Source organism: Dipteris shenzhenensis, chromosome 17, assembly GCF_047967505.1.
Source record: "Dipteris shenzhenensis isolate YYH24624 ecotype China chromosome 17, Dip_SZ_1.0, whole genome shotgun sequence".
Classification (NCBI taxonomy): Eukaryota; Viridiplantae; Streptophyta; class Polypodiopsida; order Gleicheniales; family Dipteridaceae; genus Dipteris; species Dipteris shenzhenensis.
In genome coordinates, this window is record NC_141612.1 from 55,286,543 (window position 1) to 55,310,444 (window position 23,902).

A 23,902-nucleotide genomic window follows, 5' to 3' on the forward strand; every position below is an offset into this window, starting at 1 on the left:
GTATTGCATTGGAAAGAGTAACCTTTCTTTTCTACAGGCAAAGTAAGAAGTGAATTCTTCCATAAATGGAGGACAAAGAGACTTTTATGTGGCCTTTGCATAGAGGAATCTTAATTGGAGGAAATCTTCTAGAACTAGTTCTATTAATTCGAATGGGTGAATCCAATAAGGGTTGGTCATGACTCTAGGTTGGGAAGGGTCAAAAAAGGCTATGGAAAGGGGGATGTTAAGGATGAAAATGTCCTCAATGTACCTAAAAGCAAATTTGAACAAGGAAAAGAGGTCTCTTTTACCTAAGGAAGCTTGTCTTGATATGAAGTCAAGTTCATACCTAGCAAAGTACATGTTGCACCAAAGAGGAGAACAAGAGAAACCCATGGAGATGCCATGTAACTGTCCAATGATATGGTGGCCAAGTTGAAAGCAAGATTTATGGAGAGCCCATTCTACCATATTCATTATCTCACCATGGTGACATGCTATGGGAAACCTCTAGGAAGGCATTTTGGTCCAAAGGGCTTAATAAATTCTAATAGATAGCTTGATATACCCAGCTATGCAAGTGCTATGGAGTAAGCCTCAAGAACCTTCACAAGAAATTTTGCATAGAACGATTTAATGTCTTCCACAAATGCATTAGAGCCTTTGGTGGGAATGTTAACTACAAAACCCAAAGATGACTTACAAATTCAAAAGACCAAGGTGCGAGAAGGTTAGGATGCCCTTCTTTTTAATGGCAGTCTTCTTACATAAGGATTGAGGACTAGGTCAAGATTGGAAGTACCAACATGAGCTCCAAGACGACCATCAAAGGTTGTAAGTTCTAATACTTAGGGTTAGAACAATCACATGCCAAATGCACTTGTTCATAAAAACCATTCGTAAGAAAATAAACTAGAGATTTGAGGAAGAACAATATTTCTAGCCAAACCCAACATGTTCAAAGGCATGAAACAAATCCCCAAAAAACTCTTGGAAAGCTTGATTGATGACATGTTGGAGAGAACGATAAATAAGAGGGATTAACAAGTGAGTACAAGCACTCAATGAGCACTACCTTACGTTCTACCAGACGCAAACGATTGTCAAGATGAATGGATGATTAATTTGCAACACTTGTGATGGAAGCCCGTGCATAGAACCATTGGAAAGTTTGAATGCTATAATGCAACTACTTGCAATGCAAAGAGATTTGCAAACTCTGTGTGTGTGTGTGTGCATGAGAGAGAGAGAGAGAGAGAGAGAGAGAGAGAGTTCTTACAACAACAAAATGTGTGTGTGCTCACCCAAAAAAAAAAGTGTGTGTGAGTGAGAGAGAGAGAGAGAGAGAGATTAAACCAAAATAGAAGGGGGCCACTTCGCAAGAAATGGTGTGGGACACTTTTTTTACAAGAGTGTTAGTAAAGCATGGCCTGGAAGGCAGTGCTAACAAAAAGGGTATGCACAAAGGACTTCTCTTTCAAAAATCTATTGGTCAAAACTTCTTTCCATCTCCAAGGTATACAACAGTCTAAAAAAAGAACTTAGGCTTTCCAAAGAGTCCAGTACATCCTCATCTCCACGACCTCTCCCTTTGGTTTTTTTAGTCTTGCCACAACTTGCTTTATTGATTGAATACCTTCCTGAACAAGGGATTGTAATATAAAATGAGTTATGGAAAATCTTCCGACTTATGAAACTGAGGCCACCTCCTTGGCATTTCTTAAGATTGGAGTCTGTGGATTCATGGTATGTGTTTCTCAGGCTCCACAAGACCAAATATGCTTCTCTGAACGGAAACTCTAATACAAAGCTTGCCCATAGATATTATGGCCCATACAAAGTTCTAAGTAGAGTTGGTGAAAATGGCATACCAGTTGGGACTGCCCCCATCTTACAAAATTCATGATGTATTCCATGTCTCCCTCTAGAAAAAGTACTTGGGTCCTTCTGAAATGAGAAGTTACCTCCCATGGATAAGGACAGATTCAGTACATTCCAGAGAGAATCATTGGTTTCAGGGACCATGTACTCAAAAATAAATCCTATGTTGAATACTACATCAAATGGAGAGAGGCCTTCCAAGATGACAAGTCCTCCTAGCAGCCCTCATTTGTTGTGGAGCAGTACCCATATCAACTCCGCTCATGCAGTTATTGGGATGCTTTGGGCATCATCATTGCTACATGATATGATCCAGTACCATCTACTGTTCTCACTGTTTTCCTTTACTATTACAGTGACTCTTCGAGATTTGAGGACATTCTTTTTAAAGTGGGGAGGACTGTAACAAAAGGGGTAGTTTAGTGACTTTTTTATTTAGCCTTGTAAGTACTACTTTATACTTTAGGCTGTTAGGATGTTGCCATGTGGTACTTCTGGGAAATCATCCTATACACGCGTTGTGAAACAACCTGCCTTTATTTATATAAAAGGCCTGGCTGCCCACATGCGCTGAACTTATCATTGTACTTCCATTCATTGAATGAACTAAATTATACAGCAGGACTCAGTTCTCAGCTGGGAATTCAATAAGGAATAATCCTTTTCTGCACAAGCTATTGTGTTATACCTAGATGAATCCAGGAACATTCCCAAACTCATCCTCTAAAAACACAACATAGTGCAGTTTCAATCTCACGATAGTCACTCATAAGATTGAAAACCAGAAACTCCATCACGCATAGCAGGGACGAGCTACTATGTCATCCCCACTGACGTCATCAGTGCCCAACGGTGGGTGTAGACCATAGTATAAAAATATGCTCACACATACAAATCCACACACCCACACATACTTTAGCATCCATTTATACTAACACAAGCTATTGTGTTAGTCCAGCACCTGTCCTCAACTTTAAAAGGTACCTCCCTGTTACTTCAGCATCTCAACCTTGAATAAATGAAGCTGCTGCTATAGCCTCGGCCTCATGATAGGGTAGGATTCTCTGCTAAATCTGATTATTTCTACTCTACTGTTTGGAATGGTCTAGTCTAAGGCTATCTGTTAGTCCGGAATTTAGTTAGCAGTCGTACAATATTTCAAAGCAGGTTGTCCTGCCAACTTTGTTCCCTCCCCCTCTTTCATAAAGCACTGTACAAGCACAGCCCAGAATTCTTTGAAGCGTCTCAGTTTAACCATTTAGCAAGCACAATAACTGACCTGTCTTGAAGATTTGGTTTGCCACACTCGCTCTCAGCCTTAGCTCCCTGCCAAGGAGCTGTATGTAACCACCATCCAAACCAGTTCACAAAAAGCCTTAAAAAATGGCCTGCCGGGGACATCTGAGAGTAGAATCTCCCGGATTTTTAGCACACAAAGATACAACCACCAATGAGTTACTTGTTGAAAGAGAGACAGCTTAGCACATCATGAATCTCAACATCAAAGCTAGGCTCGGTATTCTCAATTCCTTGGAAGCGATAAGGCTCTCTCACCCGGATCCAGTCCTATTTTCCCTCAGGACAACTTGGAAAACCCCAGCAAGCCACATTTCTCCTCCTCCACTTCCTGAAGCCAATGCTGAGCTTCCTCCTAATAATACTTGTCAGTCCCCCTCTTGCTCTCTGTCATTTGAGAGTGGCCATCTCGCCAAATTCGCAATGATAGCAAGCACCAGGACAGACACCAAAATAGATTTTCAGTTTAATTTGAATACCCCACGAACATTAATCCAGAGTTCATACAGCACACTGTTCTTGTCCGTTTCCCTTCATTGTAAACGACGGAGATACAATGCCCTTCCCCAAACCCCTTCCACAGATTGCCAAAGAAAATCTGACAAACTAGGTAAATCAAGATTCAAAACATTCAGTAAGTAGGAGCAGAGGCGAGCATCCAGGGCACGCCTGAGGAATGAAATGCCATAATATTTTTTGGCAGCTTGTCACATGGCAGAAGAGGAGAAAGACCTACCAACACTCGAAACTTTTCTGCCACCAATTCCTAACTAAGAAGCCCTCCCTCGCTTCTATCCCCATGAAATATTAGAACACAACAGTCCAAGAACTATGTCTCTTTCAGTGACTATGATCAACAATCTTACTAGAGACCACCTTAGGTCGTATTTCCATTGATTCATCAACAGTGGCAAGTTGCTTAGCAGCTTCTTCCAAAAGGGAGCTCTCGACTCAGGCCTTAGTAGCACAATCAAACACAAAGGATAGGAATGGCTCACTGCACCTTGTTCAAACCAAGGCAACTCCAACACCTCCGTCCCTCAGCATAAGCATCACATCATCAGCCGATACCTTCCTTGATCACAGCAACCCTAAGATACCACCCTGATACAACATACATGGACTCCTTGAAGCCAGCATCTTGGCCCTAAGCCCAAGAGGAGCAGAACGCTTGGCAAACCCAGTGACCCACAGCCACATAAGCAAAACCCTAAAGAAGCTCTTCACCCAGGTTGCAAGCTCATTTAAATGGTAGGGTTTCAGCTACGGCAGTTTCATTGCAAACCTAAAGACAATATAGCCAACGTGCTATATTTTGTGATAAAATGTGAAACCCTAGTACTACTAAACTCCAACGACTCTTTTAAGACAATTAGTTTACGTAGTTCCCAAGAATCTGTACATATACAAAATTATCAGCTGTTTCCCCTAAGCATTTTGTTTATGGAAGACTTATGAGATTCTGCTGAAAAGAACTTCACGGTAAAGGACTCGGTGGCAATTAGCATCTCCGTATTATCCATTAGGATATTTTCTCTTCCGCCTTTCACCTGCATTTGCTCGAGCATTATTCTCAGTCTTGACAACAGTCGGCACAGGTGGTGCTGGTTGGATCATTACTTGAGGTACTGGAGGAGGAGCCTCTTCCGGAAGTGGCCTAGGCAGTATATGCTTCAAGCGGTTGTTCCTGTAATGTTTCCAATAGAAGAACTGTTGCCGGTGGACCAATTCCTGTCAAGAATTTTGGAGTCATTTGGCGTCCTTGATAGCTCAATAGCCGGAAACAAAAACATCTGCACTGCTCACCTTGTTCACTGGATGTGCCATTGCACTACGAAAATGGGAACTCTGAAGAAGCTCAAGAAAGAATAAAGCATGAGGATACCTTCAGTAAAAGAAAGCAGTGCAATGTAAGCAGTCATCAAGTTTACATACACAGAATGATTGTAGCCCACCGCTGGAAAAGTATCACGGATTTTCACAATTATATATACCTTTGTAAGACTAGAATATATCCAATCATCCAAATTTTCACAATTAAATGTAGATTTGCTTACACAATAAATTTGGTGTACTCAGGACGTTGCCAGTACTGCAAGTACTTCAAGTAGCCAACAAATGCATCATCCTCAAAATAACGATTCTGTGCCAAATCTGAAAACACTGCACATTAGCTGCTCCTTGCAAAATAAGGCCAAACAAAGAAGTGCAAAATAAATCCAAACAAAGTAGTGCCTTGAACCTCAAATCAAAACTATTTGCTACAAAAGATCTATTTGAAACCAACCAGCACCACTTGGGTACCAAGGTAGGCTCACTACTCCATGTGATCAACTGAGAAAAAGACATCCCAAGACCTTTCTCAAATGGAGCACCAGATGATATTAGCTTTCAGAGGGCACCAGTAGATTGAACTTGACTATCACTCATATAATATGATGATTGTTCTTCTATTGAAATTCTCCTAAACTTAGATGTCCCCTTGCTAGCTCAAGAACAAAAGATGAACCATAAATTCCCGGCACATTGCCATCGCACCCCTCAACAGTCCCCACTCAACGGCCCACCTGCCTCATCTTCCGCTCAACGTACACCTCTAGCCAAGCTCCCCAGTCAAAGTGTGGCCTCAACATCCCAATCTCCCTCCAAGGTTAAGGGGCAGAGGAGTCCTCTTTTCCAAGGACTACAAGACTGAAGCACTGCCCAAAATAGCCGCTTCCTTACGAGTTCTGGTGGCTAGGGCCCTATACCTGTCTGGACATTTCAGACGATTACCAATTGGGAATAGAGGTGTTGGTCTTGATTTTGCAGCCTTGAGAAGGGGGTACCATTGCCGCAGTGGAAAGCCAATAGTCCTTTCTAGGGAATTCAACATAGCATTTGCTAATTTCTCTAATTCTACTCCAACTTATGTTACAAGTGGTATCAGAGCTCCTTATTGGCATCTGAAAGGTAATAGGCATGCTCTCTATTCTGGCTATTGCTCTTAACTCTTAGTCAAGGTTAGTAGAGATCAACCAAAAGTTCCAATAGAGTAGCAACCCGCTTACAATCCTGAAATTGGAAACCATTGCAAGAGCTGTCCAATATATTTGGATTGACTCATCATTACACCCCCCTCAACATTAGCAAACTCGATGCCCAAATAGTAGTGCAACCTACCCAAATCTGACATTGAAAATGATTTCTGCAAGTCTGCCTTCATGTCAAGCCCAGTGATAAGGTGCCACTCATTCCTTTGTAAGGTGCCACTCATTCCTTTGCAACCCTAGTTACAGTCAGTTAGGTCAATTGGTACAGTTAGTACATGTACCACTTACGACAGTTAGGACACTTAAGTCTAGTTAGGGCACTTAGCCCTAGGCTTTTGCTATATTGACTCTCTCTTGAGCCTCCACTCATTTTACAGCAATTCATTACAGCATCTCGTTTTTCTTCTTCCCTCCTTCATTTTGAGCTTCCATTGCTTTCCCTAGCCTACAGTGGTATCAGAGCAGGTTAAGGATCCATTCCCTCGCCATTGGCAGCTTGTGGCAGCGCCTAGAGCTCTCAATTCTGCTGGTTGGTTCATTTTCAAGGCATTTGGAGCAAGCTGAAGCAGTTCGGGGTTGCAATTCCATCGCAGGATACTGAGCAGTTCGGACCTGCAACATCTCTCCCAAGCTGTTTGCAACTGTACGGCCTCACACGTGTGGTTCTGTACAGCCGTACGGACCACTTGCGCCAGCATTTATTGCATCTCGGGAGTTGTACGGACCTGCTGTGCATCATTTCAACCATGTACAAAGCTGTATGGCCTCTTTCCAGCATTTAATTCTCACGTGTGGTCCGTACAACAGTACAAGCTGTTTGGCAGCCCCTAGAGCTCTCAATTCTGCTGGTTGGTTCATTTTCAAGGCATTTGGAGCAAGCTGAAGCGATTCGGGGTTGCAATTCCATTGCAGGAAACTGAGCAGTTCGGACCTGCAACATCTCTCCCGAGCTGTTTGCAACTGTACGGCCTCACACGTGTGGTTCTGTACAGCCGTACGGACCACTTGCGCCAGCATTTATTGCATCACGGGAGTTGTACGGACCTGCTGTGCATCATTTCAACCATGTACAAAGCTGTACGGCCTCTTTCCAGCATTTAATTCTCACGTGTGGTCCGTACAGCAGTACAAGCTGTTTGGCAGCCCCTAGAGCTCTCAATTCTGCTGGTTGGTTCATTTTCAAGGCATTTGGAGCAAGCTGAAGCGGTTCGGGGTTGCAATTCCATCGCAGGAAACTGAGCAGTTCAGACCTGCAACATGTGTGCAACTGTACGGCCTCACACGTGTGGTTCTGTACAGCCGTACGGACCACTTGCGCCAGCATTTATTGCATCTCGGGAGTTGTACGGAGCTGCTGTGCATCATTTCAACCATGTACAAAGCTGTACGGCCTATTTCCAGCATTTAATTCTCACGTGTGGTCCGTACAACAGTACAGACTGCTGTACGGCCATTTTCGCAGCTATACAGATCTGCTCAAGTCACTTTTCAGCACATTCAAGGCTCATTCTATTCGAAGCTTTTTTCAGTCCTTCGGAGCTGTCTCGTGCTGCGTGCCAATTGTTCAAGAAATTTGGAGTTTGCTGCATTGATCTAGAGGTCCCTCTTTGAGCCCATTCCTCATTATTTGGCTTTCCCTTGCCTCAGGCCACAAGTTCTGCTCCATTAGATCACCCTGCTCTCATTTCCAAGTGCTCTCCTACTCGTGGGAGCACTTTCTCTTGCTGTATCTCTCATTTCCAGCCCTCTCTTGGCATCTCTAATTGCCATTTGCTGTCTTTTTCAGCTCTCCCTCAAGGGTGAAACCCCTTGTTCCGCTCCATTGGATCACCCTCCTCTCATTTCCAAGTGCTCTCCTCCTCGTGGGAGCACTTTCTTTTGCTGTATCTCTCATTTCCAACCCTCTCTTGGCATCTCTAATTGCTATTTGCTGTCTTTTTCAGCTCTCCCTCAAGGGTGAAACCCCTTGCTCGCATTTGGAGCCTTTTCCTTGCTATATTTTGGGGCTACATGATTGGGTAAGCCTTTGTTGCATTGGTTCTTTCCAATTTCTGCAAAACAGGCCTTTCTTTACTTCATTTGCATTTTGTAAAGGCCTCATGTTGCCTTTTAGGGAATTTTTGCCACAGGTACACCTTGAGACAACAGAGTCTTTTGAAGTGAAAAGCTTTGAAGTTTGATCAACGTTTTGCCTTTTGATTTTGGGACGGTGCCCTTCTCTCATTTGCCTTCCTTACCAGTTGGTGCATTTGCCTTGAATTTCATTGTCACTCCCATGATGCTTCTTCTTCGGGGGATATGAAGAAGAAGAACAGATGCAACTATTGCAGGAAACCTAGGCATGACATTTCTAAATGTACGAAGAGAATTGCATCTGAGAAGAAGAAGAAAGAGTCTGGTCTTGCAGTATCTAGTTCTCCTAGTCCAGATGATTAACATGAGTCAGCTAACTTTGCACAAGACCAGCATTGGGCTTTTCTTGTTACATGTCAGTATAATCCTGATATTCATGATGCTTGCATGATAGCTTCTGATGAATCTGATGCCTGGTTCTTTGATAGCGGTGCTAGCAAGCACATTACTTCTTGCAAAAAGTTATTCAGCTCACTTGAGCATGCATCTAAGGAGGGGACAGTCACATGTGTCAATAATGCATCATATACAGTGAAAGGCATTAGGCAAGTTGCTCTTACTTCTATTTCCAGTGGTCTGGTTACTCTAGAGAATGTGCTTTATGTTCCAGGCATTCGTAAGAACCTCATCTCTATGTCATCCATAGCTACTTGTGGCTATCACGTTCTTTTTTATGGTATTTGATGTATGGTATATGATGCTACACATGCCTTTACCATGGTCTTGACTGGGACATTGACTAGAGGGCTGTATAGACTTGATGCCTACGATAGATGCTTGGACGATGTTGGACTTGCAGATGCAAATGCCTTTGATGTTCATTCCTCTACCATGGCAGATACCCATCTGTAGCATGAGCGATTTGGACACCTCAACTTTGGGGCTTTGGTGAAGCTACATATGCCTTCGAAGCATGTTTGCGAACCTTGTTTGCTCTGTAAGATGCACCATTCTGCATTTCCCAAGGATGGGAGAGTTTAGTTCATAGTGATGTTTATGGACCCATGCCGGTTGCAACTCTTGGGGGATTCTATTATTGTCACATCTAGGTATACTTGGAATTTCGCTTTGAAATCCAAATTTGAAGTTTTTGCATGCTTCAGGCATTTCATTGCCTTGGTTGAGAATAAGAGTGGGCTGAAAATTGCTCACATTAATACAGATAGAGGGGGTGAATATATGTCAAAGGAGTTTGTTGTTTTTTTGGCCTCACGTAGCATACATCATCAATGCACTCTGCCTTACACTCCTCAACAAAATCTTGTGGCTGAGTGCAAGAATAGATCAATCATGGAGATAGCCAGGTGTATGTTGAAAGGGAGCTATTGCCTAACAAGTTGTGGTTGGATGCCGTTATGTGTGCAAATTAGATTTTGAATAGATGTCCCACCAAAGCATTGAAGACCATCACACCTTATGAGGCTTGGACAGGTCATAAGCCCAGTATTTCTCACATGAGGACTTTTGGATGCTTGGCATATGCACGACACGAACAAAGTTGGATGATAAAGCTGTCAAATGCATTTTTATTGGGTATAGCTCAGAAAGCAAGGGCTATGGGCTCTACCAGCCCCACACGGGCAAGTGTTTTGTCATTAGGGATGTTGTATTTGATGAATCCTACACTATGCCTTTGCTGGACTGTCAAAAACAGCCCGTTGTTGATGCACCAGATCTCTTTGACAGCTTGATGCCTTTGTTTCCGTCATATGCTCATGATGATGTCACATCTGAGGTTGTTCCTCCTACATTTGCTGGTCATTTGCAGCCACATATGCCGCATGATATTCAGCCCTCTTTACAGCCTAATACACCTCAGCTTAATCAGGACATTGTGCACAGGGCTCTTGACCAGGTGAGAGCTGAAATACAAGAGCCCAAAAAGGTCCCCCGTTGACTCCTTGACACATTAAAATGTTGGAGATAAGTGCACACTAAGTGTACTATTTCCTAGTCTACATTTGTCTAAGTCTAAGTCTAGTCTTTATGTCTTAAGTGTGTGCCATGTGGCACTTCTACAATTATCCCATAAGCACTCTTGCGTTATGTCTTGTACTTTGGCCCATATATTCATGGGTCACATCATTGCAATCTATCTGTCTAGCTTGTGTCTTGTCTACACTCTTCTCAAGGTATTTCTTGTCTTTCAATCTTGTTATTTCATTTCTATTTTCTAGTTCTTGCTTCCATATTCCATCATGGTATCAGAGCTAGGTTGATCCCTCTTCTCTCCCCTCAGTCTGCCTCTTCTCTTTCTCTCCCCTCAGTCTGCCTCTTCTCAAATCTCTCCCCCGCTGCAGATCTGCCCCTCTTCTCAGATTTCTCCATCTTCTCATTTCTCCCTCTTTCTGCCCCGCCATTGCGGGCCAGATCTGCGCGCCAGATCTGTATATTTCCGCTCCAGATCTGCGCCAGATCTCCGCTCCAGATCTGCACACCATTTCTGCCAGATCTGAGCGCCAGATCTGCGCAGTCCTGCTGTCACTCCTGCACCCGCTCCTGCTGTCGCTCCTGCATCAACGTACCTGCCGTCCGTACAGATCAGCGCCGTCCGTACGCCGTACTCCATACATTGTCGTCCGTACTCCGTACTCTGCTGCCCGTACAGTCCGTACAGTCCGTACGACTGTACGGAATCCGTACCTGCACAGGCCGACTTCTCCAGCTACTGTTCGAGATCTGCTCCATCTTCACGGAGATCTGCGCCATCTGTTCGACCTCCTGGACTGCGCCCCTTTTTTGCACCTCTACCTCTGCCTGGGATTAAGGTACTATGCTTTGCCTCTTTCAGTTTGCTGAGCAGTCTCTCTTTTTTGCTGGTTCCTCCTGCTTCGATGGGCTATCATATGCTATGGCCTTGACAAAGTGGTGAGAGAACCGGCTTCTTGGATCTCTCCTTTCATTTATTTCTGCAATATTGTAAGGGAATAGACACTGCCCTTGCATCCTAGCAAGAGGTAAGCTTAACCTTCCCACATGGCATCTTCCTCTCATTCTCTCATATCTATCGACAAATTCAATGGGTCCAACTTTCATACTTGGCAAATCAAAATCAAGTGCCATATTATGAAAGAAGGTCTTTGGGACATTGTTCACCGTGCTGCTCCCGAAGGTCCCTCCGAGCAAGTTGTCACTGCCAAGAACGACAAAGCCTATGCTATCATATTGCTCGGCCTTGGAGATGATTACATTCATCACATCTCCGACATACAGTCTGCTCCTCAAGCATGGATCACTTTGGATACCCTTTTTGGAGCCCAATCTAAAAACTCTAAGATTGCACTTATGATCTCATTCTTTGATCTACATATGCAGGAAGGAGCTACTATAGCCTCTCATGTCAATTATCTTCGCAGTCTTATGGTTCAGCTTGCGTCAGTCAAGTCTCCCATCTCCGAAGATATTGCTATTGCTGTGCTTCTCAAAAGCTTACCTGACACCTATGCTACTCTTGTCACTACCTTCAAGTATCATAATAATCCTTCTCTTGAGGGTATCATCAATGCTCTCCAAGAGGAAGAAAGAACTCAACAACGAAAGGTAACTGACACTGCATTTTTAGCAAAGAAAGGAAGTTCTAAGGTAAGAAAGCCTTGCACCCATTGTGGCAAAACTAATCATCTGGAGAAGGACTGTTTCAAGGCTCATCCATGCACCATTTGTGGCCGTGATAATCACCGGGAGAGGGACTGCTACTCCAAAACCTCTACATCAGCCCCTGCATCTACCTCAGCCCATGTTGCTGCAACATCTCCATCAGCTAATCCTGCTGTTCCTTCCTCACATGATGAGAAGTGGGCTTTCTGATTACTTCTATTTCTTGTCTACCACTTTGACCACCGATGATGTAGGTCAAGGGGTTCTAGTGTCTTGGTCTTTCTGTTTGTCTACACTCAGTATTCTGTCTATCTAGTCTTGTCTGTCTGTCTATCAATCTGACTGTGTTTTGTTTTAGATCCATCTTGTCCCTACCCTTACTCGGTGCTTTCTATCAATTCAAACAACGGATTTTGCAGAGGCATTTGAATGAGATGATTGCGAGTTGCCAAACACATTTACTTGAACTTAAGAGTTTGCAATTAAGCTGGAATTAAGACTTATACAGCTTAAACACAAAGTGACATCATTGGAGAATGCAATATGATTGAGGGGCCAAGACGGGGCCCCCCCTTATCCAGGCTCACTTTATTCTTGAAAATGGAGATACAAGACCAAGGTGCAATGCACCTTCCAAACTGATGAACTCAGTGAAAACCTAGGACCTAGATACAAGACTCAAGAGCATATGTACAAGGTAGACAACAAAAAAAGAGGACTCCAAGCTCAGGTTTCAACTCTTGGCTTGCCCAATCCACAAGGAAGAAGCCTGCAACAATCACCACTTACATCCAACATTAGAGACAAGCACTAGTTTCTAGAAGATAGTAGAAACAACATGAAATAGTGCTGTAAATGAGATAAACTTGACAATACAGGCTCCCTTCGTGACTTGACCCTTTTGTAGATGAAATCCTTGATGCCTCTGAAGCTACCTTGGGTGAGGAGAGTGTGGAAATGGGGCTGGAATGAGAACAGCTTAGAAAAACAGCCTGTAGGCTAGAGAGAGAAAGCTTTTATGGAGTGATAGCTGTAGAGAGAGAGTGCCTATGCTGATCCCAAGGGAGGAGATGTAAGAGAGGAGCTGCTGCTGTTCCAGAGGTGCACAGAAAGGCAGATTTCTGCAAGGGAAATGGGCTGGAACAGTAGAGAGAGAAATTCTGCAGTAGAGAGAGAAAGACTGCAGCAGGAGAGAGAAAGGGGCTGTGGCTGCTCCAGGCTAGGTGAAGGAGAGAGGATGCTGCTGCTGTTCCAGAAGAGCTGAGAGGGGGCAGATTTCTGGAGAGGAGGGGCTGGAACTGTAGAGAGAGAATGTGCTGTTGTAGAGAGAGAAAGTGCTGCTGAGGTGAGAGAATGGCTTGGGGAGAAGCTGGCTGCACCCAAGGAGCTGGAGAGGTTCTGCTGCATCATCTAAAAGGAGGGAGAAGAAAAGTGACGAAATTTTCATGTGTGGAATGAAGGGGAGAGGCCTTCTTTTATAGGCTTAGCCCCCCTCCTAGGCCTAGAGTGGAAGGTGGACACTTGTCCCAGATTTTTGGTGGGCTGCAGTCCCAAAGAGGACAGCCCACCACCTGCCCCAAATCTACCAGATTTGGGGCCAAACACTTGGCCTGCATGCCCTGCCACTTGCCATGCATGCTGCCACATGTGTGGGACAGGTGGACTGACCTGCCAGCTCAGATTCCATGTGGCAGTCTGCCACGTGTCAGCTGCCACGTCACTCCCAAAAACCCTAAAATTTCAAAGTTGTCAGAATTTAATTCTGATCGCACCCACGGGTTCCTAACAGCTTAGACTATCTATTGACGTACTCTAAGGTCATAATTGAGCCATACTGAGCTCATTTGTTTGTCGTCTTATCTTGTATCTCCATTACTCTTGGCATGCTGCCAGGCCCACACCCAAAGCTCAGGGAACATTCTCTTGAATGGTTCCTAGGTCGGTATGCAATCTGTGCATTTGATTGGTCCCATGTTTGGGTACTCAGGTGGGGTGTGGTTTCTAGATGTCCCTCTCAAAGAGAGGCCATCACTCTTGTGGGTCACTAATGCCCATAACCCCAAGCAAGGGGGTCCACCCTCAAATGCTAGACCTAGTCCCCATTGGTCCGTAACTGAACAGTAGGAAAACATTTCATTTCTTAATAAGCATACTATTGAAAAACAAAAAGAAATAGTACTAAGAAAGTGGATACATGTTGAAGCAGGATGACATTCCCTCCGTCTTTCATTCGGTTGTCCGCAACTGAAATGCTTCCTCATAAGCATCCAGGATTTCAGGACACTCTTGAAATGTAGCTCTGTCCACCCATTGGGCATCGGTGGATGGGAGCCCTCTAAACTTCAAAAGGTACATTTTGCGAGTCGTGCCTCGACGTCCCGTAGTGAAGTTATGCAAAATAATTTGCTCTGGGATCAACAAGATCTCAGTGTCCTCTACTTCAGGTGCATCGTCCAGTGTGGGCTCTTGAGGTGGTTCCCCAATGAAGGGTTTCACCAAGCTTACGTGGAAGACATTGTGAATCTTCCAATGCTCTGGAAGTCTCAATCGAACTGAGACATCATTTATTACCTGCAACACCTGAAAAGGACCATAATATCGAAAGGATAGCTTGAAGTAGATGCGCTTTTTGCCCACTTTGGTTTTTAACCGGGCTTTCTCAAATTTCAATAAGACCCATTGGCCTTCTTTCACTGCAAACGCCCTCCGTCTTTTATTTGCAGCTGCTCTTTGTTTCTCCTGTGCCTTTTGAATGGCTGCTCGAACTGTGGCATAAGCAGAGTCATAATCCTCCACGAATTGATCAGCGGCAAAGATTTTCTCTTTTGTTTGCATGAGTGGAGTTGGTAAAGATCTACCATATACAATTTCGAAAGGAGCTTTTCCAATGGAGGAATGAATTGTGTTGTTATAAGCAAACTCCACGAGAGGAAGGAATTTCTCCCAAAAGGTTTGCTGGTCATGCACATAAAATTTCAGCAAATCCAAGAGTGTATTATTCGTAACTTCAGTTTGGCCATCCGTTTGAGGATGAAAAGCTGAGGAGAAACTTAGAAGAGTTCCAAGGTTCTCAAACAAAGCTTGCCAGAAGTTACTAGTGAACTTTGAGTCTCTATCTGATACTATAGACTTGGGCATGCCATGGTGTCTAAAGATGTGTCTAATAAATAAATGGGCAGCTTCAGGTGCCTTGAGATTCTTTCTGCAAGGAATGAAGTGGGCTTGCTTGCTGAATCGATCTACTATCACCCAAATCATGTCATGATTTTGATTGGTCCTGGGAATTCCTGTAATGAAGTCCATGGTGATGTGTTCCCATGGTCTCTCAGGAATGGGTAGGGGCTGAAGTAAACCCTTGGGTTTTCCTCTCTCATACTTAGCTTTTTGACATGCGAGACAAGCTGAAATGTAGGCAGCAGTGTCCTTTTTCATATTAGGCCAGTAGAAAAATTTATCCATGGCTGAAAAAGTGGCCACAATACCCCTATGACCAGCATAGGGTGGGTTATGGCTTTCCTCCATCACTTTAGATCTAAGCTGCTTTGTGATACATAGTTTGTTCTCCATGAATAAATAGCCATCCCTGATGTGGTAGGCATGATGGGTGCCTCCATCTTTCAAATGTGCCCATGGCTGAGCAAAATCAGCATCTCCCTCATAGAATTCTTTGAGGGCTGTTAGCTCATCATGATAGGGAACTGAAATATGGTGAAGCCGTGGTCTACGAGAAAGGGCATCAGCCACTACATTCTCTTTTCCAGGAGTATATTGTATCTGAAAATGAAATGATTGCAGAAAGGTAGACCATTTCATATGTCTCTCTCTGATCAGAGGTTGAGTTAGAAAATATTTAAGACTTTCATGATCAGTTTTTACAAGAAAATCTATCCCTAAAAGATAATGTTTCCAAAGTTTGAGAGCATGAATTACAGCTAAGAGTTCTTTTTCATAGATATCATAATGAAGTTCAGCATCTCTTAGCCGTCGGCTTTCAAAGGCCACAGCATGACCATCCTGGGTAAGAGAAACCCCAAGGCAATCGCCACTGGCATCAGCTGCTACTAGGAATGGTTTCCTTAAGTCAGGAATGATAAGTACAGGAGCTGTAGTCAGGGCATGCTTTAGAGCATTAAAAGAGTCCTTTTCTTTTTGGGTCCATCTGAACTTCAGATTTTTCTTAGTGAGATCATGTAGAGGGGCTGCAAGTTCAGCAAAATGCCAAATAAACCTTCGGTAATATGAGCATAGGCCTAGAAAAGACCTTACCTCATGGGCATTCTTCAAGTCAGGCCACTCTACAATTGTCTGTATCTTGGCTGGGTCCATACGGACACCTTCTCGTGAGATAATGTGACCAAGATAGTGAATCTCAGGAAGAAAGAACTCACTTTTCTTCTCATTGATGTGAAGAGCATTTTCAACTAAGATTTGAAATACAATCTTTAGATGTTCCTTATGCTCTTCCTCATTCTTGCTGAAAATGAGGATGTCATCAAAGAAGACGGCAGTGAACTGTCTATAGTTCCTGAACAACCGTTCCATCAGTCGATTGAACGTGGCTGGGGCATTAGTAAGGCCAAATGGCATTACCATATATTCATACAGCCCAAATGTGGTTCGGAAGGCTGTTTTATGAATGTCCTCAGGTACAACTCGTACCTGATGGTAGCCACTCTTAAGATCTATACGGCTGAAAATTTCAAATCCTCCTAAACGATCAAAGATATCGTCTATACGAGGAATTGGGAAACGATTCTTAACCGTCTGTTTGTTTAAGGCTCTATAGTCTATGCACATCCGGAAGGTTTTATCCTTCTTTTGGACTAGTAAGACAGGAGAGCAAAAAGAAGAACTACTGGGTTGGATCAATCCCTTGTCCAAGAGTTCTTGGACTTGCTTGAAGATTTCATCTTGTTGAGATTGACTAACTCTATATGGGGGTCTATTTGGAGGTGAAGACCCTGGAACTATGTCAATTTTGTGATCCTCTGGTCTCTCAGGAGGGAGGTGACTAGGAAGTTCCTGAGAGAAGCAACTAGAGAATTCCTGAAGGAAATCTAATCTTTCTTTTGTGAGAGGATCTGACTTTTCTTCACTTGGTTGCTTATCGCGTACAAACACTAGAAAAGAACATACTCCTTTCTTAAGCAAATTGGGAGATCATGCATGACTTACCATAGGAATGGTGTTTCCTGAAACTCCCGCTGTAATGCTCACATCTCTACCCTTATGTTGGAGGGTTAGAATATTCTTCACATAATCGATTCGGGGGTTGACTTGCTTATGCCAGGGCATGCCGAGAATTACATCTGATCCTTGAAGTGGTGCCACCATGAAGGGTAGATGATCCAAGTACCCCTGGATGTGTACACGAAGCTTGCCGATGATGGGGTACACCTTCTCTTCTTGGTTCTTGAAGGCTGCAGTTGCCTCCAAGGCTTCTCCTTTATCCTCTGGGGCTATCCCGAGGTTCTGTGCCATCTCATGAGAAATAAAGTTGTGAGTAGCTCCACTATCGAACAAAAACAAAGCGGATTGATCCTTTACCTGACCCCATGTTTTCAACAAACTATGGGTGTCGTTTACAGCTCCCTTTTCTGGAGGTGCTTCCACCTTGTTGACTACCAAAACTGGCTTTTTGAGGGCTGCTTCTTTGTTGCTGCTGTTTTTGGCAGCTTGAGGGCATTCGTAGAAGTTGTGGCCTCGATCGCCACACTTGAAACACCGCCCTTCGGAGTAATACTTTTGCTTCTGTTGTGGAGACAATGAGCTGAAAGTGCGGGCTGCTTTCTTCGAAGGAGGCTGGCTGGCTGACTTTTGCTCTTTTGGTGCGTCCTTTGCTGTCTCCTTACCCTTTTGTTCCTTGGAAGAGGTTCCCTGGGACTTCCGCTTGTTGTTGCTGCCATTCCGCTTGTTGGAGAAAGATTGTTTCTTCTCCACCTTCAAGGCAATGTTGATGGTGTCTTCGAGAGAAGTAGGAGTGGCAATGTCCACCTCATGCTGAACGATATACCGTAGGCCAGCAAAGAACTTCCTTTGCTGCTCTTTTTTATCCTTCCTACTGAATGCTTGAACTTTTAACAAAGTATCCCAAAAACGATCAACATACTCACTGACTTTCTCTTCTTGGCGTTGGCGGAGGATGTCCCACTGCACCATTGTATCTCTCTTAAACTCCTTAGGCAGGAAGTGCCTCATCAAGTTCTTCTTGAAGCGCTTCCAGGTGTGGGCTTGCTGTCCAGTGTTGACCATAGCTGCCCACCAGAGTGAAGCACGGTCTTGCATGTGCAGGACGGCAAACCGGATCTTCGCCCTGTCTTCGTACTCGTCTCCCTCAAAGAAATACTCGAGGTCTCGGATCCAGGCCAGCAAGACCTCGGGCTTGTCCTCTCCCTTGTACTTGGTAAACTTAAAGAGCTTATCTCCAAGAGGTACCTTATGCTTTGCATACCTTTGTCTCCGTGGACGTCTCGAAGGAGATGGACTCCGATGACGCCGTCTACCTCGAGGAGGGGAAGAAGAGAATGATCTTCCCTCCTTGTTGGAGTTGGTGTTGTCCGCACGGCCTCTTCCTTGGGATTGGGCCCTTATGTCATGAGTTTCTGCTTGGCTGCTTTCCAGCACTTGAACCTGTTGAGCAATGTTTGCCAAGAGAGCACTCAACTCATGCAAGTTAGGAGGAGGGTCAGGTCCATTGGCTGCCATGATGACAAGATGACTCAATGAAGGAGAGACTCAACAAGAGAAAGCACAGAGTACAGGACCACTACCTAAGCTCTGATACCAATGTAAACTACTCGGTGCTTTCTATCAATTCAAACAACGGATTTTGCAGAGGCATTTGAATGAGATGATTGCGAGTTGCCAAACACATTTACTTGAACTTAAGAGTTTGCAATTAAGCTGGAATTAAGACTTATACAGCTTAAACACAAAGTGACATCATTGGAGAATGCAATATGATTGAGGGGCCAAGACGGCCCCCCCCCCTTATCCAGGCTCACTTTATTCTTGAAAATGGAGATACAAGACCAAGGTGCAATGCACCTTCCAAACTGATGAACTCAGTGAAAACCTAGGACCTAGATACAAGACTCAAGAGCATATGTACAAGGTAGACAACAAAAAAAGAGGACTCCAAGCTCAGGTTTCAACTCTTGGCTTGCCCAATCCACAAGGAAGAAGCCTGCAACAATCACCACTTACATCCAACATTAGAGACAAGCACTAGTTTCTAGAAGATAGTAGAAACAACATGAAATAGTGCTGTAAATGAGATAAACTTGACAATACAGGCTCCCTTCGTGACTTGACCCTTTTGTAGATGAAATCCTTGATGCCTCTGAAGCTACCTTGGGTGAGGAGAGTGTGGAAATGGGGCTGGAATGAGAACAGCTTAGAAAAACAGCCTGTAGGCTAGAGAGAGAAAGCTTTTATGGAGTGATAGCTGTAGAGAGAGAGTGCCTATGCTGATCCCAAGGGAGGAGATGTAAGAGAGGAGCTGCTGCTGTTCCAGAGGTGCACAGAAAGGCAGATTTCTGCAAGGGAAATGGGCTGGAACAGTAGAGAGAGAAATTCTGCAGTAGAGAGAGAAAGACTGCAGCAGGAGAGAGAAAGGGGCTGTGGCTGCTCCAGGCTAGGTGAAGGAGAGAGGATGCTGCTGCTGTTCCAGAAGAGCTGAGAGGGGGCAGATTTCTGGAGAGGAGGGGCTGGAACTGTAGAGAGAGAATGTGCTGTTGTAGAGAGAGAAAGTGCTGCTGAGGTGAGAGAATGGCTTGGGGAGAAGCTGGCTGCACCCAAGGAGCTGGAGAGGTTCTGCTGCATCATCTAAAAGGAGGGAGAAGAAAAGTGACGAAATTTTCATGTGTGGAATGAAGGGGAGAGGCCTTCTTTTATAGGCTTAGCCCCCCTCCTAGGCCTAGAGTGGAAGGTGGACACTTGTCCCAGATTTTTGGTGGGCTGCAGTCCCAAAGAGGACAGCCCACCACCTGCCCCAAATCTACCAGATTTGGGGCCAAACACTTGGCCTGCATGCCCTGCCACTTGCCATGCATGCTGCCACATGTGTGGGACAGGTGGACTGACCTGCCAGCTCAGATTCCATGTGGCAGTCTGCCACGTGTCAGCTGCCACGTCACTCCCAAAAACCCTAAAATTTCAAAGTTGTCAGAATTTAATTCTGATCGCACCCACGGGTTCCTAACAGCTTAGACTATCTATTGACGTACTCTAAGGTCATAATTGAGCCATACTGAGCTCATTTGTTTGTCGTCTTATCTTGTATCTCCATTACTCTTGGCATGCTGCCAGGCCCACACCCAAAGCTCAGGGAACATTCTCTTGAATGGTTCCTAGGTCGGTATGCAATCTGTGCATTTGATTGGTCCCATGTTTGGGTACTCAGGTGGGGTGTGGTTTCTAGATGTCCCTCTCAAAGAGAGGCCATCACTCTTGTGGGTCACTAATGCCCATAACCCCAAGCAAGGGGGTCCACCCTCAAATGCTAGACCTAGTCCCCATTGGTCCGTAACTGAACAGTAGGAAAACATTTCATTTCTTAATAAGCATACTATTGAAAAACAAAAAGAAATAGTACTAAGAAAGTGGATACATGTTGAAGCAGGATGACAGAGGCTATGCAAGCTGAATTTGATTTAGCTATCAGAATAACACTTGGGAGTTATGTGACTTGCCTCCTGGCAAGAATGCCATTGGAACTAAGTGCGTTTATAAGATTAAACGAAAACATGATGGTTCAATGGACCGTTACAAAGCTCATCTTATTGATAAGGGCTATGCTCAACAGCAAGGCATTGACTTTGAGGAGACTTTTCCCCCACTTCCAAGATCACTATTATTCGCATTGTTATTGCCTTTGCTGCCCACTTTTATTGGGAAGTACATCAGCTTGATATCAAGACAGCTTTCCTTCATGGGCATTTGCAGGAAGAGGTCTATGTTTCCCAACCTCTTGGCTTTTGAGGTTGAAGCTTTTGAAAGGTATGCCGCTTAAAGAAAGACCTCTATGGATAAAGCAAGCACCCAGGATACATGCTCACTTGCTTACACTTGGCTTTCAAAACAGCCCTACTGAGGCTACCCTTTACATCCGCAAGAGTGGGGCAGATTTGCTGATTTAGTACTCTATGTGGATGACATGCTTATGACTGGGACACATGCTGAGCAAATTGCAGCTTTTAAGCTTGACTTGCAGAGGATGTTTGCTATGTCTGATCTTGGTCTTTTGCACTACTATCTGGGCATTCAATTTGGTAGCAGTGAGGGGGGCATTTTGATGTTACAATTCAAGTATATTGGACAGCTTTTGCAACGTTTTCAGTTTGAGGATTGCAAGCTAGTATCCACACCATTAGAGCCTGGTTTTAAGATCTCTTCTGAGGATGGCAACGGTGCTTGTAATGTCACTCTCTATCAGCAAGAGACTGGTTGTTTGATTTACTTATGCCATACGAGACCCAATGTTCAGTATGATGTGTCACAGTTGACCAGATATATGCTTAGCCCCTCTACGCACCATTGGCAGGCCGTGAAGCATGTCTTCAAGTATCTCAAAGGCACTCAGCATTTGGGCCTCCTTTCTAAAAAAGAAGAGTTAGGGTTCTCCTCAAAGATTCTAACAAGATGACGCTAAGATCTTCCAGCATCTAATTTTGCAAAAATGAAATCATTCACTTGGCCATAATAATTCTCTAAAGACTATGCTATATGAGGTTTCATACTGTCAAGTAAAGCAATGGAGGTAAACCAAAAGGTATGGATAGGAAGACAGAGGAGGGGACGTATAAGTGCTCCTTTGTGGCCAATCAAGTTGAGTACTTAGGTCACATAATGAGTTGCCAGGAAATTAGGGGTCACCCATCTAAAGTTAAGGCAATCAAGAATGGCCACAACCTACAAATCCTACTCAGCTGAGGACTTTCTTGGGCTTGATGGGGTTTTCCACAAAGTTCATAAAAGGTATGCTAAGAAAGCTGCAGCTCTTAACAGATTTACTAAAGGGAAATTCATTTTATTGGGGGAAAGCAGCTTAACTTCCTTGGGATGACCTTGGTTGACAATGCCAATCCTGCAATGTCCAAATCAATGTGCATTTGGGGTTAAAAGAAGAGTCTTATTGGGCCAAATCACTTTAGAAGAAGGGATGATGATAGATCCTCAAAAGTTTGAAGCCATTTTGAATGCCCCTGCACCCAAAAATCTGAAGCAACTGGGCAGATTTATTGGTAAATAAAATGGCATAAGATATTCATCTCACACCTGTCGACCTTTGACAAGTTTGACCCAAAATCGTCAGTCCCCCGGACTGGGAATTACCATTTCATGTCTTCGTCGATGCATCAGAAATAGCAGTCAGAGCAGTCGGGATGCAAAGCCATACCAAAAACTTGTACAGACCAGTCTCTAAGCCTTTCTTGATTATGGCCGATGCTATTGGAAGAGGCATACGAGCTGTTTGGGAAGCGGAATATGGTGTACTAGCAAAATCAAAGCAGGAATTTGAATGAGAAGAACCTTTCTTCTGCCGCACATGACAAGAAACATTAGCAATCATTCATCAGTATGTCGTTACTTCAGGGTTTTGATGCTTTACTCTCATTGAGAAGCAAGGCTAGCTTCTCAAAATGAAGGTTAGATTAGATCACTTAGGGTAGAGGGTGCACGATAGAGAGAAAGATCAAATGTCACGTACAGCTCATGTAGCAGTAGGTGTTCACGCTGGGTAAAGAGCTTATTACCAAAAAACACAAAGGAATGAAAAGAAATAGATATAGGAGTACTGCAGAAATATGCGCTGTGAAACCGTCAAAAGGAAGCAACTATAGTGAAGACTATCAAGTTTGGTAAGGGGAAACCCAAACGGAAAATCATCTCAGTATAAACATCTAGAATACTGTAAGACGAGCAGGATGAAGGGCAACGGTTGCATTTCGCATAATTCTCTGATAGTCTAAGATTAGTGCTGATGGAACCCAAAAGCGCTTGCGAATTAGAAGCCTACAGTGAATGTAAGTAGGATTGGCAAGGCAATTCACGAACTCCAGTTCCAGCAGCAATCGCTGTCGACCACCATCGGTCTCTTTGAACTGATCCTTCAGCCTGTAGGCGAACAAAAAGTCAGCGAAGAAAGTCTCACTGCTAGCTCGTTTGGCAGAAATTTCCACACTTCACCATTGTTTAACACCGTATTTCTTCCTCTCTTTCTCATTAGTTTTGCGTTCTCTGGAAAACAGAGAATGAAACCCTCTCTTTCTCAGCAGTTGTACCGAAAAGTTGATTTCTCTTTCTCTGGAAGAAAGGAAATAAAACAGATCCTCTTAAAGGATCCAGCAGCAGAAAGAACTTACGTTGGAGGATTGGCAGCTACCTCCACTGTGCTCTGAGTAGCAGCCATGGGTGCACAGCATCGATTCAACTCGAATTCCAAGACTTTCAGCTTAACGATTTACACAAATCTAGGTAGGCACATACTTTTTATCGGCCTGCCGAAGGAAGGGAAGCGCTTAGACCTTGCGACTATTGCTCCACGTGGTTTATTGTTATGGCCTTGCTATTTAACCTTCTATGTGAGTTGGTTGCTTACCATTTCGCACCGTTCTCTTGTATACCCCCAGACTCTCCACTCCAAACCCACAATAGCCACTATGACGTATCGTCCCCATGCTTCACGCAAGGAGCTATTGAAAAGCAATGGATTTGATGAGTTCAGTGATCAAGAGTGTCGATGATGTTCCAGCTACGCTTTGCGATAACCGTTGTGCTTGCCTCTTTGTGGCATCTCCTGTTGTAGACCGCTGTACGTGCGGGTCAAGTTAAGCTACTTGTTGAAGTTTGAGTCCAATGTCCATTACCTTCCAGACTCACAAAATGGCGATGCTACCCATTTGCTATAGGGCTTCACAAAATCACCTTCATCATTTTTGGCCTTCCCATGGCAAATGTGTCGGTGCGAGGGTTTAAAG

General features: G+C 44.1%; 1 protein-coding gene across 2 annotated transcripts; it reads right to left on the reverse strand.

The window, feature by feature from the left end:
* Positions 1-3,872: 3,872 nt before the first annotated feature.
* Positions 3,873-23,614, reverse strand: MED31 (SOH1 family protein). Of its 2 annotated transcripts, XM_087388440.1 has the most exons (5): positions 23,288-23,495; positions 22,942-23,039; positions 5,217-5,313; positions 4,966-5,044; positions 3,878-4,890 (listed from the first exon to the last, which is right to left on the reverse strand). In XM_087388440.1, the coding sequence occupies exons 1-5, from the start codon at positions 23,332-23,334 to the stop codon at positions 4,675-4,677; spliced, it is 537 nt and encodes a 178-aa protein (XP_087244566.1). In that variant the 5' UTR covers positions 23,335-23,495; the 3' UTR covers positions 3,878-4,674. The 2 variants fall into 2 exon arrangements, with proteins under 2 accessions (XP_087244567.1, XP_087244566.1); XM_087388441.1 differs by lacking the exons at positions 22,942-23,039; positions 23,288-23,495 and adding an exon at positions 23,524-23,614 and having other exon boundaries at positions 3,873-4,890.
* Positions 23,615-23,902: the final 288 nt, after the last annotated feature.

What these genes read in the sequence shown, in the direction of transcription:
- MED31 (XM_087388440.1), bottom strand. Translation starts at nt 23,334, where the DNA reads ATGGCTGCTACTCAGAGCACAGTGGAGGTAGCTGCCAATCCTCCAAC. An exon ending in GAGTACACCAAATTTATTGT is followed by an intron (nt 5,045 to 5,216) that starts GTAAGCAAATCT and finishes CTTTTACTGAAG; the next exon opens with GTATCCTCATGCTTTATTCT. An exon ending in TGGCACATCCAGTGAACAAG is followed by an intron (nt 4,891 to 4,965) that starts GTGAGCAGTGCA and finishes AATTCTTGACAG; the next exon opens with GAATTGGTCCACCGGCAACA.